This window comes from Amblyomma americanum, chromosome 4 (genome assembly GCF_052857255.1).
Source record: "Amblyomma americanum isolate KBUSLIRL-KWMA chromosome 4, ASM5285725v1, whole genome shotgun sequence".
NCBI classification, from domain to species: domain Eukaryota; kingdom Metazoa; phylum Arthropoda; class Arachnida; order Ixodida; family Ixodidae; genus Amblyomma; species Amblyomma americanum.
In genome coordinates this window covers 221,814,134-221,833,552 of record NC_135500.1, presented here as the reverse complement: position 1 = coordinate 221,833,552, position 19,419 = coordinate 221,814,134, and the positions used below count along the sequence as shown (strand labels likewise).

At 49.9% G+C, this 19,419-nt stretch overlaps 1 protein-coding gene across 1 annotated transcript in view; it reads right to left on the bottom strand.

Moving 5' to 3' along the window:
* The window catches only part of LOC144129434 (uncharacterized), a 191,277-nt gene that overhangs the window by 87,925 nt on the left and 83,933 nt on the right, over positions 1 to 19,419 (bottom strand). Inside the window, exon 3 of the mRNA XM_077663604.1 lies at positions 19,268 to 19,316. Within this exon, the coding sequence (XP_077519730.1) occupies positions 19,268 to 19,316 (49 nt within the window). The remainder of the gene's footprint in view (positions 1 to 19,267; positions 19,317 to 19,419) is intronic.

The window sequence follows — 19,419 nt, the reverse complement described above, 5'->3', positions numbered from 1 at the left end:
CGCGCACGCACGCACACACACACACACACACACACACACACACACACACACACACACACACACACACACACACACACACACACACACACACACACACGCGCGCGCGCGCGCGCGCGCGCACACACACACACACACACACACACACGCACGCACGCACGCACACACACACACACACACACACACTGACGTCTTGTCAAACACAGATGTACTGCAATCACCCACATGCGATAGAACCTATATATATATATATATATATATATATATATATATATATATATATATATATATATATATATATATATATATATATATATATATATATATATATATATATATATAAGAAGGAACATGAAACACACTTCCAAGGCACGTGCGCTATCGTCAACCCCGCTACCCACCATGAAGCAAGCTCATTTCCCTGCCCGACAAGTTAATCGAGGTTTTGCTCACGCATCCATCGCCCTTTCTGAGAATGTGGAATACCTCAGCGACCTCTCTTGTGCGCTGGTCATCATGTACAAACAGCACTGTAGTGTCAACAAAAAACTGAGAACAATTACACGGGAGGCAATGTTGTGCTACATTTCTATTTCCTTTGCTCCTGACGGAATTGGCATGTTCTGCGAGGCGAATATTGATACACCGTCCGGCCTGGCCGATGTATATGTATACGCCCGCAAGACAAAGGGATAAGGTACACCACGCCTTTTTTACAGGTAACATATTTGTTCCCATGCTTAATATTGCATTGCTTCTTACTAATCTTCCCTTCGCGTTTCCTCTGTACTGCAGCCACTACTTTTCCCAGCGCCTTCAGTGTCTCGTCTCGTCCTCTGTCTGTGTTTGGTTTTTAATACGATACTAGCTAAACTCGCAGACATGTTTTTTTTTTCGGGGGGGGGGGGGGGGGGGGGGGGAGGGGAATGCAGAGAGAATTCGGGCTAGAGGTGCGCACAGGTGAAGGGAAGGTGGAGAGAAAGTGCGGGGTCGTCAGTGATGAGAAGCCCACTCCCCCACCCCGGCGCAAGTACAAAGAACCGTCTCCTTCCCTTGTACTGGCGTATAGACTGTCTTCAAATCTTAGTATGCTAACTGTCAGTCCTTTTAGCAAACTTAAAGCAAAGCATGTGCCGTCCATTCTAGGGGAAGTAACTAAGGTGGGGTCCATGTGAGAACTCGATAGGTGTCTTCTTCATCGCTCCGAGTAGAGGCGCAAGAAGCGGTGTCTTTTTGTAATATTTGCTTTCCCAATATTCGCGTCGCGTGCGCACCTCTCTATTCTCAATGAGAAAGGAGCACACAGGTGCGATCATGACTTTAAATCGAATAAATAGATATGAGGAGGATAGAACTGTTCAGCAATTACGCTCACAATTTTGAATTCGTTCTGAGAAACTCCGGATTTTTGCGACTACCACTACCTGGCACCGATATATAACTCGACCTAGCAAGTCCCAATTGATAACTTACTCAAAAACGGGCAGGCTTATACCCGTTCACAATATCGTGTGGTTTGGTCACTGCGGTCGCAACTTCAGTGTACGCGGGAGCGTTCACTGCATTCGGTGCGCTGCAAAGAACAATGCCTTTCATTTTTAACGCCATTTCCTTCACATGAGGGAAAACGCTCGAGTTCGTAGATACAAAACTGGCGGTTCTCTCTATCCTTAGTAATGATGAATTGGGGACTACAATCCGCAAAACGCATGCATATCGTTGGCGTAATATGCTGCAGCTGCTCATTAACGTCGGCTGCGTGTTTTTAATCGTTCTTAACGCGATAGCGTTAACGGACACGTTGCCCAGAAAACCCTCAGTCGGCGTTGTGAGCGAAAAATCACTGGCATGACTATGACAGGTGGATCCCAGAGAGCAGCCAACGAGGCAGGTGGGCCACCTACGTCACGTGACCTTGCGACGCCATCGCAACCTGCCCACCGGATAGTGAGCTAACTGCCTGAAGTGGCAGGTGGCGCTTAAATTAATGACTGGTCGCTCTGGAGAAGCAACCTGGGCGGCACAAGGCCCACCGCTGGGAGCACCTGCCATCGCAGGGCCACCGCTTAACCGCTGCACCACTGCGCCAGGAGCGGACTCCCAGGGGCCCACGAATGTGGAGTAGAGGATGGCGCGTATGAGAGCTAAGCCATTGCGCCACCGCGTCACTCCCTCGAGGCCGAGCAGCTTAAGTGTCCCCTCCAGCTTCTGCTTTCAATCATGTCCCTAGCGAAGCGACCCGAGTTTCTCGTTAAACGTGTGCTCCTATCAGCTTGGGCAGTGAAACAATTTCGCTATTGAAGAAATAAGAAAGACGTAGCTGCATGCGCTAGCGTGGACAGCGTTGTGGCAGAAGCACCGCACCAGACCAACACGCGTGGGCCTTGACAACACTGCGGCAGAAACGCGGCACTGGAGCATAGGCCACCTGCGTACACTGGGTAAATTGGCATCGACAGCGAACAAGTTGAAGACGCGCATAAATGGCTCCCCGGTTCAGTGGACACCCGAAACGCGCTTTCAGGTACGTGACGGTAGTGTCCGCCTGCAAAGAAAGTTGGGCTCTCGCGAAATATTTCGTGCTTAGCAATGCTAAACCAGCCGCCATTCATGATTTCTTTCATGCCATTTTTAAAATTACAAAGAAGCTCCCGAAAATTGTAAAAAAAGAAGTTTTTTGCATATATTCACGCTCCGGCCACGCCGTTCAAGCTACAAATTGCGCGCGGTCGCTTGCGCAGCTTGAGTCCTGAGTGCGCATCTCGAATTCAGCTGAGGCATGTCGGGCAGTGAAGGCGGAGTGCTGCTACATCGGTCAAATGTTGTATAGGGGAATCCCCCAAGGCGGAGTATATTTGTAATAAGGGAATAACTACTCGTTGGCGTCCACCCAAGCGCAGCCCCATACGGTTAGAAAGGGAAGCTATACGGCTTTCACAGAAACATCGTGTTAAAGAAAACATCGTCCTGGTCCGGGGTTTGAACCCGGAACCACTGCTTCGCGGGTGCCGTCGCTCTACCAACTGAGCTAACCGGGACTCTTTTTTTGTCTTTATTGCCTGTTTTGACAGTTTACAACAGATCACAAACGTATGTTTTGCGCTGCACTCTCAAACATCAACGGAGCGGACATGCGTTTCACTCACGTGAGAAAATCAGAACTGTTTCAAGGAACACAATTAACTCACCCATCAACTCGATAACTTCATCTCCAAAACAGCTCCTTGTACACTTCACGCAGCCTAAATATGTTTTCTTTGAAGTAATCTCGGACAGACCGCGCATCTTCATCGCAGTGTCGTTTACAGCCACCCTGCCTCGCCAAACGCTGTGCAGGCCAAGGAGGAAAATTACATCGTATTTATAAAGATCCCTGGACGTTGAGCTAGCCGGAACGGCAAGCTTATGGTGGTGCGAGAGCGAATTGATCAATAACTCGAAGTGGGAACAGTGTTGGTCAAATGTTTAGGGGAATCCCCCAGGTGGAGTAGATTTGTAGTAAGGGAGTAATTACTCGCTGGCATCCACCCCAGCGCTGTCATACGGCCAGAAAGAAATACTATACAGCTTTTATTCTTATTTAAAACACACCGCAGTCATTGAAGACCGAGTAGAAGTGGTATACACGAGTAAATACAAAAATGCGCAGCAGCGCTACCACGAGCAAACCCGGAGCAGGACGAACTTTTCTGTAACTGCGAAGTTTCAGAGAAAGCTGCGTATATCTTTCCTTTGTAGCCGTGTGGCTGCGCTCGGTTGGATGACAATGAGTAATTACTCCCTTATTAAAACTCAACTCCATCTTGGCAGGATTCCCCTAAAACATTCGACCAACACTGTTCCCACTTCGAGTTATTGATCAATTCGCTCTCGCCCTACCATAAGCTTGCCGTCCCGGTTAGCCCAGTTGGTAGAGCGACTGCTCCGGTCAAGCGGTGGTTCCTTACGGGTTCGAACCCCAAAGCAGGACGATTTTTCCTTTAACTGCTAAGTTTCTGAGAACGCTGTATAGCTTTCCTTTGTTTTGTAGCCCAATGGCTACGCTTGGGTGGAAGTCAACGAGTAATTACTCCGTGATTTCTAGCTACATTAGGCACGTACCAACGTGGTTGGCTTTGTGATTCACAAGTATAGCCCTTTTCGCTTACAATTAAGTGAATGACATCTCATCACGATGGAAAAAGAGCAAATGTATCTGAGCCACCTCACCTTTTTCTATCCAGAGGGAGTTCTTGCATAATTTGAGTCTAGAGCTTAGTCTACTTATTAAACTTTGCAAGTAATTTCTTTTGCAATAACTGCTTGCTTCAACAATCTCATTGCATTTCCAGTCTAAAACTGGGCGACAAGACAAGCAGCATAAATATTTGAAACTGCGGGAATCAAGGAAGACATTTTTGAATTGTAGAGCTGTATCATTTTCTGCTTTTGCACTGGAGTATACCACAGCACGAAAATTACTACGTGGGTTGAACGTCGAGGGTAGTCCTCGAAAATAAATTTCCCCGTCCTACCTGGCCGTTCAGAAATATTCTCCTGCATCTAATTTTGGTTCCCCATAAGAAATTCAATAATCGCTCGCGTCATGAAACCTCTGCAGGACGAAGCGCATTTCTTTTCTTCAGTTCACACCAGTCCATATATCTTGGGACGCTTAGCACGGCATAGGCCTTGCTAAGTTTCAAGAGGTCCCGTGCCTTGCATCAGATTAGAACACGGGCATTGGACTGCGTGCTTCTTCCGAAATAATTTAGATTGATTAATTGGGCTTTTACGTCCCAAAGCAATTCAGCCTATGAGGGACGCCGTAGTGAAGGGCTCCGGAAAATTCGACCACCTGGGGTTCTTTAACGTGCACTGACATCGCACAGTACACGGGCCTCTAGAATTTCGCCTCCATCGAAATTTGACCGCCGTGGCCGGGATCGAACCCGCGTCTTTCGGGCCAGCAGCCGAGCGCCATAACCACTGAGCCACCGCGGCGGCCGAAATAATTTAGAAAAGGTGCAGGGAAGAGTTCTCTACTGAGAGGCTGCGTAGATGTGGATGGCTCATGGACAGGGCTATATTGGACGCTATTGGGTCACTTTACTGAACACGAGAAGCGGTATATATACACACAGCGACTAGCAGACGAGGGCCAAATATCTCCACATATATAACGCGCACCTTTTTTTTTTCATCAAGTAGGCGTTCAAATCCGCATGTGCGTTAGAATCGGAATAAAAATTTGAATGAAACTAAGCATTTTTTCTGATTTTTGGGCGCTAAATTCAGCTGCATGTTACAATCATCATAGGCGAGTTAAAATCGCGCAAATACGGTAGTGATTTCATATACAATTATCAAACACCAATTCCTGTTATTTTACATATTTCAAATGCAGTAACTGCAACTCATCCCACTACGCATAGCACAACAGGGAGCGCCTTATCATCTGACATTGCCACACAATGCGGCCAGTTTCAAGAATGTATACACGTTGCAGTACCGCCACCTGATGCATTATATCTGTTCTAATGTTTTCTTTGTATTGTTTATTGGTCCAGAACTAATTTTCGTCGACTATTTCTCACCAAGATTATTAGTGTGGCCTGTTTCTGTGATCTGTACACTGTCCCTGTACCCCCTCCCCAATGTAATACACTCGTAATGAGGCTCTCCGGGGGTTATTTTTAATTATTGTATAAGGCATTAAGAGACACGTAGCCAAGAATTTTTTTTTTTTCTGGAGGGGCCCAAGATAATTTTCGAGCTGGTGGGGAGGTGGGGGCTTGGATATGTGCGTGAACGTTAAATACTTCGTTTAATATTAGCAAAATGAACGTGTCTTCTTAACAGTGATTATTTGATTTCACTAGTTTGATTCCAATTTTCCTTCCGTGCTCTATCCGTTACAATACTATCGTAAGTTTACAAGTCGCGAGTAGTTCCGGGTTGCGATGGTTATCAGCAAATGTATATTTCTCGAGAAAAATATAAATACAATTTGCGCCCTGTAAGTGTGGTGTTTACAGGTGTCACAATTACCGCCGTAGTTGCATCGTTGTTAACTTTATTATTCCTCTTTTTTTTATGCGTCGTCATCCGCTACGATGCTGCAACAAGCCGCCGTTGGTTTCCCTTTACAAATGGCTGTCGCTGGCCTGGATATACTTGATCTGGGCACCGCGTTGGCTACTCTTGCTTGCTCGGGTAGCAGCCCGCTGAAAAGCAACACTCTTACGAGACGGATGAGTTGAGCTTGCGAACGTTGGGAAAGAAAATATGCATAGTCCGCACCAGAACATTCATGAGGTCACTTTTTACGTGCCTTGCTGCAAGATTGTCACGCCCTCACATGTGCACGGGTAAGCCCCCATGCGCCGGCATGTCCTGTACGTGTATGGCTTCTCACGTGCAGAGGGCTGGTCAGCCATATCGCCGGACGCTTGCAGTGCCAGAGGAGAGATGTTAACCCACTGCTATTGAGGCTCCCTCCTCCCCTGCTGCACCTCGGCTGAACGGAGAGAGGGGGAGGAGCCGTTCCCTTCTCGCTCCACTCCCGTCGAAGTGTGTCCGTGATCGTGTGTCCAAACATGCACGTGGCCATCCATGCGCTTTCCCTGGTCGACGCAGAGGCCCGTTAATTTTGCCACAAGCGGCGTCAAAAAGTGACGCCACGGATGTTGCCAGCGCGGATTCTGGATACTGTTTTAATTCAGAACGCTCGCCCACTCCAAGTCCTCCTTCTCGTGCATTGCCAGGCTTTTGCGCTCAGTTGAATGCTGCAGTTATACCCGGAGGGCATGGACCATTTTCGAACGGAGTCAGCCGCGTCCAGCGGTAACAGCTGGGGGACGCTTTACGTTGCGACACGAAGTGGGACCAGACGCAGGAAGTGGCAACGAGAGGGAAGCAATCAGTGTTAGGAAAAATATAACCGACGCTCTTTTTCACGCGCAAAATTTGTTTCACGCTTTTCTCGAGAGATGCGCGTGGCTGATAAGCTCTGCGAAACGGCAGTCGCGACAGGCATGAACAATTTCTGATAATCTGGTATTAAATATAAAGGCCTTCATTTAGAAGGCGCTCAAGTTGCAATAAAATTAGTGAAAACAAAATATTGTTAATACGACAAAATATGTGCGTGAATCAGACTGTTTTTGTGAGCATATGACAAAGTATCTTGATATTATATCTCATTTAAAGGGCGTAAAATAGCATAATTCGTACTCTAACAATTTTTATAACAAGACTGCCCGCCAGACTGCCCGCCTTATCGTACTAGATTTGTACAGCCTCCAAGTTGATGCTGCAGTCTAAGTGTGGGCGACATTCGGTCCTCGCCCTTGCCCCTGGAAAGGGTACCGTATAGACGCATATGTAAGTGTCACGGTCCGGAAAAAAAATGCCAGCTATCTGACAACGGCAGATGCGCCGTTGACCCGCCGCGGTGGCTCAGTGGTTAGGGCGCTCGACTACTGATCCGGAGTTTCCGGGTTGGAACCCGGCCGCGGCGGCTGCGTTTTTATGGAGGAAAAACGCTAAGGCGCCCGTGTGCTGTGCGATGTCAGTGCACGTTAAAGATCCCCAGGTGGTCGAAATTATTCCGGAGCCCTCCACTACGCCACCCCTTTCTTCCTTTCTTCTTTCACTCCCTCCTTTATCCCTTCCCTTGCGGCGCGGTTCAGGTGTCCAACGATATATGAGACAGATACTGCGCCATTTCCTTTCCCCCCCAAAAAATTATTATTATTATTATTCCACGAAGAAGTGGCCTCACTTTAGCGTACCCGAGGAAAAGCACCACTCACGGGAAGCGAAGCTGCGGCTAGATTGACGCGAAGGAGCGGCGTACACGCCGCAATAACTTTCGCAAATTGCACGTGCGCAGATCTGCTCGCTGCTGCAACAAGTGGATGGACATGCACAAAGTGAGGCAGGCATAATTTGGCGGTGTCACCTGTTCCGTTACACAGCAAGCGACGGTTACATGCGCAAAATATCCGAGGGGAAACTGCGAAGTATATATGCTGTGTCTCCGCGGTTTCCAGCTGTGTGCACACGGCAACCAAATGCACACGCACACTTTTCGTACAGCCATTCGTCGAACTTGGCTCGTATAACAGTATTGCGCACCGGAGGCAATGGACTGCAGCTGAGGAGTGCGCAATCAGCTAAAGCAATTGAAGCAAGGCTTTCTGTGCTGTCGTTCAGCAGCCCAATCTGAGAGGACTCGCTCACTCGAGGAAGCAAAATTAAGCTGGTTATACCATCCGATGCAGCGAGCATGCAGACTGATGGAGGTCCTGCATCTACTATGTCGGCGACAACTGTATTTCGCGTGGTCGGCACAATCGCAGGTTTGGGCAACAGTGCTCTGCGCATGCGCGACTCGTTAGCACTATCGGGCCTTTCCAGATGATCTGCAGCGACAAAGTGTACTATGCAAAGTACACGTACAATATAATAAGAAAACACATGCACTCAACAGGAGGTATTCCTTGACCGCGCCCCCTCTGCACATCGTCGCGTGCAACGCGCTATAGCGCTAAGGTTCCCGCTAATGTTCCCGAACATTGCTCAGACGAAGGGGAACTGTCGCTGCGCAATCCGTACGCAGTATTCAGTGCACTTGCACAGCGCTGACATGTTTTCCATACGCGTATGCAAACCAGCCGTGCCCATAAAAAAAAAAATAAAAGCGTTTTTCTCAACGCGCCCTCTTCTCCTCAATATTCGCTTTCCCCATCAACCTTCCTTGTAGCTTTTTTTATCCCTCATTGCGCCGGTCTCGCGCTTCGATGAAAATTCCGCGTCTTCAATTCCCCAGGCCCGCCGCTCAGGGCTCCTTGCTTTTAATCTTTCTTCCTAATTATTTTCGCTACCCTTTCGCCGACGCGAGAAATTTTTTACGCGCCTTTCCATCCCTCCTTTTTGCTTTGTCCTTCTGCTCCCGTTGCTCCTCCCAGGCCTCCCCATTTTCTTCTGGAGCTCTTTACGCGCCAAATCGTAATTATTAATATTACATTTTTCTTTAATCTTCCCTAAGCGCGCGCTTTTGCTCTGCAATTCTTTCCCATCAAAAAGCGACTTTTGTAATGACGTTGGCTCACTTTTTTCTTTCTCGAATATTTTTCTCGCCTTCATTCGTGCACTTTCTTTCGCCCCTTTTGCGTTTCGCTCCCTTCCGAGTTAGTCGTGCCTCTCACAGCGCTTTTTACTTCGCCGGCGCTTCTCCGGCCACAGCCTCCGCTGCCCTTCCCGGCTCCTCGTCATATCTTCTTAACTACCGCTTTCTTCCTTCTGCCGTCGGAACAAAAAAACAAGCGCACCGGGAGAGGAGGTTCAAGTTATTTGCGTAACGCTCGTGCGAGGCGGGGAAGAGAAGCGGCGTGCTCTCCTTCCTCGCCTCGCGGAGCTTTTTATTCAAATTGCGAAGACGCTTCCGACGGTGCCCATTAGAAGATCTCGAATAATTACGGATCTTCTCTCGTTTTCCGTTGCTGCCGCTTGCTCGGTGCTGCCTGGGCCGAATGAAAAATCAAGTCCTCCTCCACCGGCCAGCCGAGCGCTGCTGATATTGTCTTTGAAAGCCGGCTTTCTCATTAACTTTCTTTTATTTTGCCCCGGCGCTAAGAGCAGCGCGCAAAGAACTACGAGAGAGGAGCTGCTCTTCGCCTCCTTCGGACCGCGCTGGGGAATTAGCAAAACACAAACGCCAAGGCGGGAAAAAAAGGGGTGCTGGGGATGTGGCCGGAGGAGGGAAGAACGGGACGGAGGGTGGCTGGGTAGCCGACCAAGTAAAGAAACAAAATGGACGCAAAGAATAAAATAAAGAAGGTACTCTGCGCTCGCTTCCTCAGCAATCCTTTTTTTTTATGTAAAGTTTAGTGTCTCCTTTTTTTCCCCCACTTCGCCTTCTTGCTCCCTGAGTGCCTTCTTTTTACCCTTTAATTCAGGCCCATCATTGTTATTGCTGTTCTTGCGTCTGTCTTTTCTTCGCGGTATTTTCATCTTCCTGGTGCTTTCCATTTTTTTTCTACCCCTCATTTTCATTAGCGACCGGGCTTCCGTATACCCCTCTCGGTTCGTCGAGATTTTTTTTTTTTTGTTGAGGGGGGGGGGGGGTGGAGGGGGGTGGCAGTACAACCTTTAGGAACACCATCCTTTCTCCTTGAATCATCGCAAAAGAAAGCAAAGCGCGTACACGCAAGCACGCTTAGACTGTTTCAGCCAAGAAAAAAAAAAAGAAGAGAAAATCCTTTAAGATATGCCGTGCCCAGGTTTCTCTTCATTTTGTTCCTCAAACCTTTTCTTTCTGCTCCCCGCGCACGTGGACTGTATTTGCTTTCACTTGCTGCCTGGTATTTTTTGCTGACGACTTTTTTAGCTTCCGCCCACTCCGCGGACCGTTCGTATGAAAAGCTAATGAACGAGGGCCTTGCTCGCTAAAAACAAATGGATAGTCTCGCGTTTTCCTCCACGTAAGGAGTGAACGGCAAATGGAACGTGCGCGAAACGAGGAAAGAGCCAGAGCAGAGATCCGCGCCAACACGTGAACTGCTCAAGGGGCCATCTTGGACCAAGAGGGGCAAGCAAGCGCAGCGTTCGCATATGCTCGCGTGCAGGCGTCCAACGGGGTCTTCCTTGATTCCCGTGGCGTGAAGAAGCAACAACGACAGCTGCACCACCCGTCCCTTTCTCCCTAAAGAGACCTCATTCCCAAGCTTAGCGCAATGCAGGACCCAAATTCATTGACGAACCTTTTTTTCTTCTTTCAAAAAATTGCATTTTTTCGATAGTGGCCAACAGTTTTCCATTTTCCTCTGAAGAACTCCCATTCCCAAGCCTGCCACGATTGCAAGAGCCGAAAACCCTTAAAAGTTTTCAAGAAACAATCAATACACCGTCCATATACACTGTTCATTCACTGCGTATTGAAATTTTTGTAAGGAATGACCACATACTGGACAGCAGCCACCGCCTTGTTCTTTCTCCTTAAAGATAGTCTCCTCCCGAGCACATGATCACAAATCGATGAAAAGCTGGTTTACGGTGTCGACTCGTGATACAGTGGACGGATGTGGATAATCTCGACCGCCTGACATCGCGCGGTAGACGGGCCTCTAGCATAACTCCCCCCCATCGAAATGCGACCGTCGCGGCCGGCATCGAGCCCCCGTCGTTCGGGTCAGCAGCCGAGCACCATAACCACTGAGCCACCGCGGTGGCCAAATCACTGAAAAGAATTTCAACACACAGTGTCCCCAGGTGGTCAAAATTATGCCGGAGCCCTCCACTACGGCACCTCTCTCTCGCTTTCTTCTTTCACTCCCTCCTTTATCCTTTTCCTTACGGCGCGGTTCAGGCGTCCAACGATATATGAGACAGATACTGCGCCATTTACTTCCCCGAAAAACCAGCCAACCAACACACAGTGTCAATAGACTGACTATGAACTTTGTACTGAAATTTCTGCAAGGAACAGCACATTCTCGAGAACGGCCCCACGCTTCTCTGTTTCCTCAGGAGCCCCGTTCAAAAGTGGGTGACCCGAAATTCCCCTACAACACTGGGTGACCAATGGCTTAGGCGAAGTATCAGCCGAAGAGTGAAGAGGGGAGACAGGGGACTAGCTACCCGGGGCATGACCAATGCCCGCAGATACGGGCACAGCGGTCAGGCCGATTTCCTCCCGCGCCTCTGCTGCAGGATTACGCGCCACCCCCGCTGGGAAAAAGCGGGGGCTCCAGGTGAAATGATTGGGGTGGCATAAGATCGCCGCGCGTGACCAAAGGAGCGGATGCTCCCCCTCACTCTGACACGCTGACCCAGAATCGACCGGATGGGCAGCTGACTGCGGGCCACGTGATCCGGCATCGCGGGTGCGTCTTGTTTTACTCCCGGGGCGCACGCGGGGGGGTCCCTTTCGAAAGCGCTTCTATGCGCGAACACTGAACACTGCGCACAAATGCAGCCGAATGTTGCGTACAGATGTGCAAGGGATGTGACGTTTACAGTAATACGATGTTACTATACCGGATGGCCTAATTCTCGCATTGCGGAATTATGGCGCCTCAAGTTCCGAGTTGCAGATTCACATATATTACCGCGACAGCGTTAAAGGCCTCGTTACCCAGAAAATCAAGAGTCGGCGTTGTGAGCGCAAAATCACGAGCATGACTCTGGCAGGCGGGGCCCAGAGGGCAACCGAGGAGGCCCACCTACGTCACGTGACCTTGCGGCGTCATCATTGCCTGCCCACCGGAGAGTGAGCAAAGTGCTCTCCGGGACAGGTGGCAGTCAGATTAATGATTGGTTGCTCGGGAAGATCAGCCTGGGCCGCGCAAGGCCCAGCACTGGGGGCACCTGCCATCGCAAGGCTGCAGTGGCGCATCGCTTAACCGCTGCACCACTGCGCCATGAGTGTGTGTGTGTGTGTGCGGGGGGGAGGGGGGGGGGGGGGGTATGAGGACTTCCGGGGATCTATGAATGTAAGTTTAGAATGACCTTCTGCGTATATGGGAATTAACCCATTACGCTATCGCGTTATACCCTTAAGGCTGATCGAGCTTAAGCGTCTCCTTAATTTTTTTTTTCAGCACACTGTAAAAAAGAAAAGAAGCGAGAAAAGCAAAACGCTCTCGGCAGACTTCGTATTGCGCTCGTTAAGTAAACCGAAAGTTGCGGGAATGACGACGATGGCACGCAACAATATTCATTTTCTCGTCGTCACTTGGATTCGCAAAATTATGGATTTGCTGCAGTTCTTGACAGCTCTCCTCACACTTCCAAAACAACGCGGCACTGTATGTCGTCGCCTTTCAGGTCGGCCATTTAATGGGCTTCACAACAAGACCGCATGCCCTTGCCTGACCAGGGTTTCGATCCAGTGGTCAGGACAGTGCGTTTACTTTGACTTATGTATATGCGGAGGAACGCATACACAGTAAAGCATCCTTCCTTACAGAGCAATCTGAGGCAGCCTCCCTTGGGGCAGAACGTGCGGGCTTGGCTAATTATCTGCCGCCAGCGACAATACCGTTACAGCGGCCTCGTGTATGCGCTCGCCGAATAAATGCCCCCGGGGCAGAAGACCAAGCACGACGCCGCACAGGGTACGAACAGCAGTGCGGCCGCTTCGCGACTTGGAAGCAAAACATTGTCTTACGCACCGAGCCCGTGTGTGAAAAAAGTAATTAGGATCCATTGTCTTGATGTAATCTCGGACGGTGGAACAAAACGCGCGAGGTGACAAAATGAAGAAAAGGAATGAGTGGGTGGTGTCAAGCAACAAAACAACCTCACGCCAGGGGAGGGGACATGCTGGGCGTCAGAGCGAGACGTTCTTAATGAAGTCGCTGGCATACTCCATGAAGGAAAGGTTATAATAACGACGGGCACGCAAAGGCAGCCTCGGTGGAAGCGAAGCTAAGCACCGACTCAAGGGAGACACCTGGAGGTGACAGCTTGAACCTGCGGGGCGTTTGCTGCCGCTCTGCGCGTGTTCCACGAGAGAGCGTACCGCCTGCATGAGTTCAGAAGGAACGCATCCATGCACACGCCCGAAAAACAAAAAAAATTGGGGCGGGGGCCAGATAATGGGCGCTTGTATCATACGCCCCTTCTTATATCATGCCGAAATTCGTCCCTTTCTTTTGTGGTGGCTGCCTTGTTTGGGCAAAGAAGTTCTGCGAAATAATTTTCATCGGCATCGATTTTTTTTAATCTCATAATTGGCTAGCAATTTTGTTAGAGAATACCTTTCGGGAGATATCAAAAATAGCCAATAAACATGTGCAATAAACATAGAAGAAAGCGGCAGATGCCCTCCACCGATTTTCGCCACACCGCGGTTAAGCGGATTGAGCCGTGGTGATTCTGCTTTCATCTGCCATCCCCCCCATGGAATGTCAGGCTAGCAGGTTTAACGGGATCACCCACGACGTCGTGAGAATCGGACGACGCTATTGGCTGGAGGGCTTCCTTTGAGGCCATTTGCTGCTTCGTTCTGGAGTTGTATACCCGTCCGCAGAGCAACGAGAACGAAGGAGAATTTCATTTTATCCCATTTATCTTGCCCCTTAGAGCCAAAGGCATTGCAGAGTGCTCGTGTGAAAGGGCGCTGCGATCAGACCGCAATATCAGGTGCGCAGTCCCTTCGGAGCCAACTTCTTAACTTCGGCTCCCCACCTGCAGTGCGTATACGGCGGCTGCTAGACGCGGAGAAAGACGAGCACTTGATTACAGCCGAAGTGCCATTGTCTCACACACGCGAAGACTGCACAGAAAATGCGGTACTGAGATGGGGCGAAGGGAAGAGGACGTTGAGCGACGGGAGGAAAGTAGCCGTATTTTGGCCGGGCAAATATTGGACACCGCGTCAACCGCAGAAGAGCGGCGGCTCTGCTGCCAGTGCGCAGCTTCCGCATACGGTGTGCGGCGTCCTCTGTCCGACGCCTGGCCGACTCCGACCTTAATTGAAGCCTGGCGCGGCCGAGGCAGAGCGCGAACAAGCAGCCAGGAACATCACTGCCTTTCAATATTCTTTCTTGGCACATCACGGTAAAGGAGAGTGCCTGCGCGGCACCCTTGTTGGCGCAGGCCGATATAGAGGTGCGTCTCGGTGGCTCCACATGACGGATGGAGACCCGTGGTAACTTCGCAATATTGAGCGAGGCTTCGAGCACGTTGGGGATGTCATGAGGGTGGATGTTGAACTGGGGTTTGCCTTCGTGTCTCGCTTCATTCTAATTATGTCATGAAAGACAGATGAGGAGGAGACAGAAGATGTACTTCGAGCTCCTCAAGTCCTAGTCTCAGCCAAGAGGGGCGGAACCTTTCGTCATTGGCGTCACGGTCAGTGCACACGCGTCTGGTTGCTTCATTCTTGCCACCCATGCCCGACACATCCATCCCTTAACGTCGAAAAGCGTCCACCTTGAACCCTGCAGGCAGAGTGTTTCTTCGTTATGCGCCACCCTGCAACCCCTCCTCCCCCCTTTTCCACCCAAAGCAAAAAATAATATTAAAATTCTCCGCTATGTCCCCTACGCGAGAGACGAGGATATAAGAAGGATATAAATGTCTAATATTTGCCCATAATGGTTAAGGAGCATTAGCACCCGGATTTGGTCGTTATTACTGCGCAGAGAAGTTCAGTAACGTCATTCCTCGATGTGAAGCTTTTTCTTCAGATAAAAGCAAGTAATGAAACATAGGACTGGAACTAAGTACACTTGAAACCACAAAGTCTTACATTTAGATGAAAGATCCACAGAAAATTAGGCATGATCAGTAACGCAACAAGTGCAGGACGAAGTTGCCCCACCATACAGAATGGTGTAGCAGTACAGACATGTCAGTGTAGTAGGATGGAAAATGGGACGTGGCCAGGCACGTAGCCAGGATTTTTTTCTCGGGGGGGACCGAACAAAATTTTCTTTTTTATACTGAGGGAGAGGGGGTTTTGGCTAATGCAAGCGTGAATAAATAAAATTTATCTGGTGCGCATGTGAGGTACGGTCCTCACTATAATGACTCACACAGACGAATTTTCATACTCGGCTATACCGTTTAATACAACGTGGTCGTATATACAGTGTGATGAAAAAACCGTTCAAGTAAATACGAAAACGTCATCTACAAAGCAGAGACCTTCCTACTCTATTTCGCATATAATCGTAACTAAATTGTTTAATATGGCTTCATTAAACTTGTAATGGCACAGGAAAGAAACAAGCAACAGAGGTTCATTTCAGTGTGGCATTGTATGCACCTTCTTTACTACCAATGCTAGTTACGTAGAAGCAGCTGGGACGAAGCACGCCCGCACTGTGAAGACTAAACACGCAGCTTGCAATTTAAACGACGAAAACAACACGCAGCATTCAGGAGGCTTCAAGCACACATCCGCCAAATCCGGTTCCCGGTGAGTCCTAGTGCCGTTTCAAAGTTGGCAGCCCGAGTTTGCAGCTTCTGCCACTCGGTTAAGTGATGGCGACGAAACATTTTCTAGACCTAGTGATGGAGTGCTTTCGAACCTAAATTTCGGGGTGGGGGTGGGGGGGGGGGGCGGTAGGCCTCAACCCCCCCCCCCCCCCTCGCTACGTGTCTGGCCGTGGCAGTTGTCGATGAAATGAAGTCATTCGTGAGCACGAAGAGCTATGAATTTTTTCTTCTTATTTACTGAAGAACTGCAAAGTAGCTTGGTGCAATAAAGGGGGAGAACAAGTGTTATAGCGGGCTGCAGCGGGGGTCTAGTCGTTTTAGCATCGGCCTCGCATGCGGGAGGTGCAGTGTTCGATCCCCAGTGCCGCTGGGCACCCACCGGTGATGCAATGGGTACAAGCTTTCCCCAACCTGGTGCTCGGCTTCGTTAGGGTGAAATGCTCGGGAAATGGGTGTTTGACCCCACAGATGCCCTTGCGCCATAAAAATTCATCATCATCATCGACAAGTGTTACATTGAGACTATTTCACTTAGTGGATCATTACGTTGCCTTGCGTTCGCTTGCACGACAAGGGAGAGGGCGGTAAACATGGCCTGAGCGAAATATCCTGACGTCTCTACACTTATCACACCTTACTAATAGATAACACCTTAGTAACAACAATAGAAACAAAATATTGCGGTCTGTTCATTTTTCCTTATAAAGTTATTGACTAGGGCGTTGGGAGGAGGTGAGATACGCAGCAAAGCACTACTCCGACAGGCATTGTATCTTCAGCACGGAGCATCGGCAATGGCGGTTGCACGGACGGACAGTGAACGCGCAACGGAAACAGAACGAGTCCGGTTCGATCCAACTGCGCCTAAAGAACCAGGGGGCATTGATTCGCCGATATTGGCGCCAGTGCTCAGGCGAAGATGCAGGAAATAAGGAGCTGAGAAAAGCCCTGTGCAGTTGACGCCGCGTACGTATCTTAACCACGCGCCTCTCTCCGAGCAAAGAAAGTAAATAAAGCAGAAAGCACGTCAAGTGTAGGTGGTTACCACTAACACGGGCCTCCGGCGTCACCTCAGCAGAAGCGAAACAGAGCGCATTTCATCCAACGGCGGGCGAAGGCTCTTGCGCCGTATAAACAGCGGGACAGAGACAATGGATGAGATCGAGGTTGCTCAAGGGATCGCCGAGTGCAGCATATACGTCCGTCGTTGTAAGAGGCAGTTCCACGCAGCGGTGAGGAGGGGAGCGCCTTGGGGCGCCGGTGCTTCTCTATAGCCGGTGGCTGCGGCACTGCGGAGAAGCCCTCCGCTCAGGCGTCGGCAAGGCTGGCAGATCAAAGGGGCGCGCACTCTCCGGGCAAGCAGTAATCGGGCTTTAATATCTTAAAGTTGGCCATCATTATCAGCGTCCTTCGCGGACTGCCGGACACTTTGCCATGCAAATGTCGGCTCCTTTGGGCCCCGGGCCCGAGCCGTCCCTTTGTCGCATTCAGATGAAGCGGAGGCGTGTAATTAAGGCTCTTTGAAATGCTCCCTCTTCTTCTGCCGCCGCCCACGCCAAGAGCTTCGTTAGTGCGCCCGAATTGCAAATGTCGCTCGGCTTTCATTAGCCATTCATTAGCGCTGTCCGACTCGCTCTTAATTAAGATTTGTTTTTCGGTAATGAGCCTCAGGAAGAACGGGTGGAGAGCGCACCACCCGCACGTGATCGGCCCCGGCCGCGCCTCCTCTCTCCCCCTCCTCCGTGCAAGGGGTCACCGGGGTGCCCCCCCCTCTCGCTGCGTTCGCCCCCGGCGCGAAGAAGCGTGTGCGGCACGTCTGCTCGTTCGCGCTTTCTGCCACGCACATCCCGACGCAAGCCACCCGAACTGCGTACACGGGCAGCCGAGGCGGCCACATCTCCGAAAACTTACTAAGCTACGAATTTCGTAAGAGCTAACTTTTGGACAATTCATTGGGGAGGGCCGGCAGGAAAGCGCGGTCACACCGGAACAGAGCTAATTAAGGCTGACATTTTCCCCAAAGCATACGCAGCCTCGTGCACCACTCAGCTCTTCGCGGGTTCAATCTAGCGGCAATCTTAGTATAGTGCACGAGTATGTCAGACTTGCTTGGTGAAAACCCACCTTGGTGCACCATATACCCAGCCTCGCTAATATTCTCAGCGAGGTTGGAGCACCTGGAAATTATTTGGGAAAAGCCAAGCACAAGTTAGGAAGAGGCATGAAAGATTATGTAAGATTTTCCACCTTGTTAAGTCGGTTTCTTCGCAGTGTACTTTGACCAACCAATGGCGGACGAGGCAGATTTCGAAGCAAAAAATATGCACAAGGGCAGTTCGTATGTTCTTTGACGTGGCAGAGGATGCGTTCAGTTGCGAGCCTATTAATCGCTAGCACAGGTGACCAGCACTCGACCCTTGCCTCACTTTTGGTCAGCGTTGCCATCGCCAACGATGCAATGTTCGCCAAAGTGCAATGAGGAGAAACCAACTTAAATATAAGGCAAATCTCCGTCGCAAAGAAGTCTTGGTCCACGACGCCCATAGCTAGCTGAGGCCACAACGTGGACTCGCTTGCATGCATGCGACGAAGACATGTTCTCCGAGTGGAGAGGAGGAAGAAAAGACACCGCTTTGCGATAAGTGACTGGGAGTGCAGGTATGCAACGCTGGCAATGGCTACCCGTCTTTTGCAGGGCACACCGCGTAGTCTGCGTGCATCTGCAATTATTGCGGGTCCAGATGCTGCGCAACTATTTGCCAAAGTTATAGCTGGCCTTGCACAAGCATGCATGACACACAGTTACAACATGTTTTTGCAAGAGTGCTGCTGCCTCCCAACTCGTTGTTTCGAGTTTCTTTGCAGCCTAACGTAAAGTTATTTTATGACTATACTTATCCGTTGCACATACTATGCTAACAAACTTCTCTTGAAATTAAGAATGCACCGCAACTCTGAGATTGAAAAATTTATGCGGCTATAAAGGCGCAAAACGCGGCGATAGTTGCGCCTGGGACGTTGTAACTGTCAAATACGGAGTTATTAGGTTTCCCATGCGAAGGACACCCTTTCTATATCTTGGAGTTCAGTAAGAGTTTGAAGCATTTATCCTGTAAATATCCCCCTTCTTGCAGGTACCGTTTAGCGCTGGTTTCTTTCACCTTATATGCCTAAAATGAGGACTCTGTGTACGCTGTTTTAGAAATTTTCTAATCAGCAAGCAGAACTCAGCAGTCATGAGACACGCCGAACCAGGCGACAAAGCACTGCCAAAGCACTGACAGGCTGAGCCGCTACTGCATGCGACACAACCACTGACATTCCGAGCACTCACATGTTGGCGAAGACGCCCGGCGCTGTTCGCCGAGACCACTCCGGTGCTCCTGGAACAGAAGAGCGCCATGCACTGAGGAGGACGCAGAGGTGCTCGCTTGGGTGCGTGCAACCGTGCAGGTTTGCGAACTACAAACTTGGGTGCCATTTTCG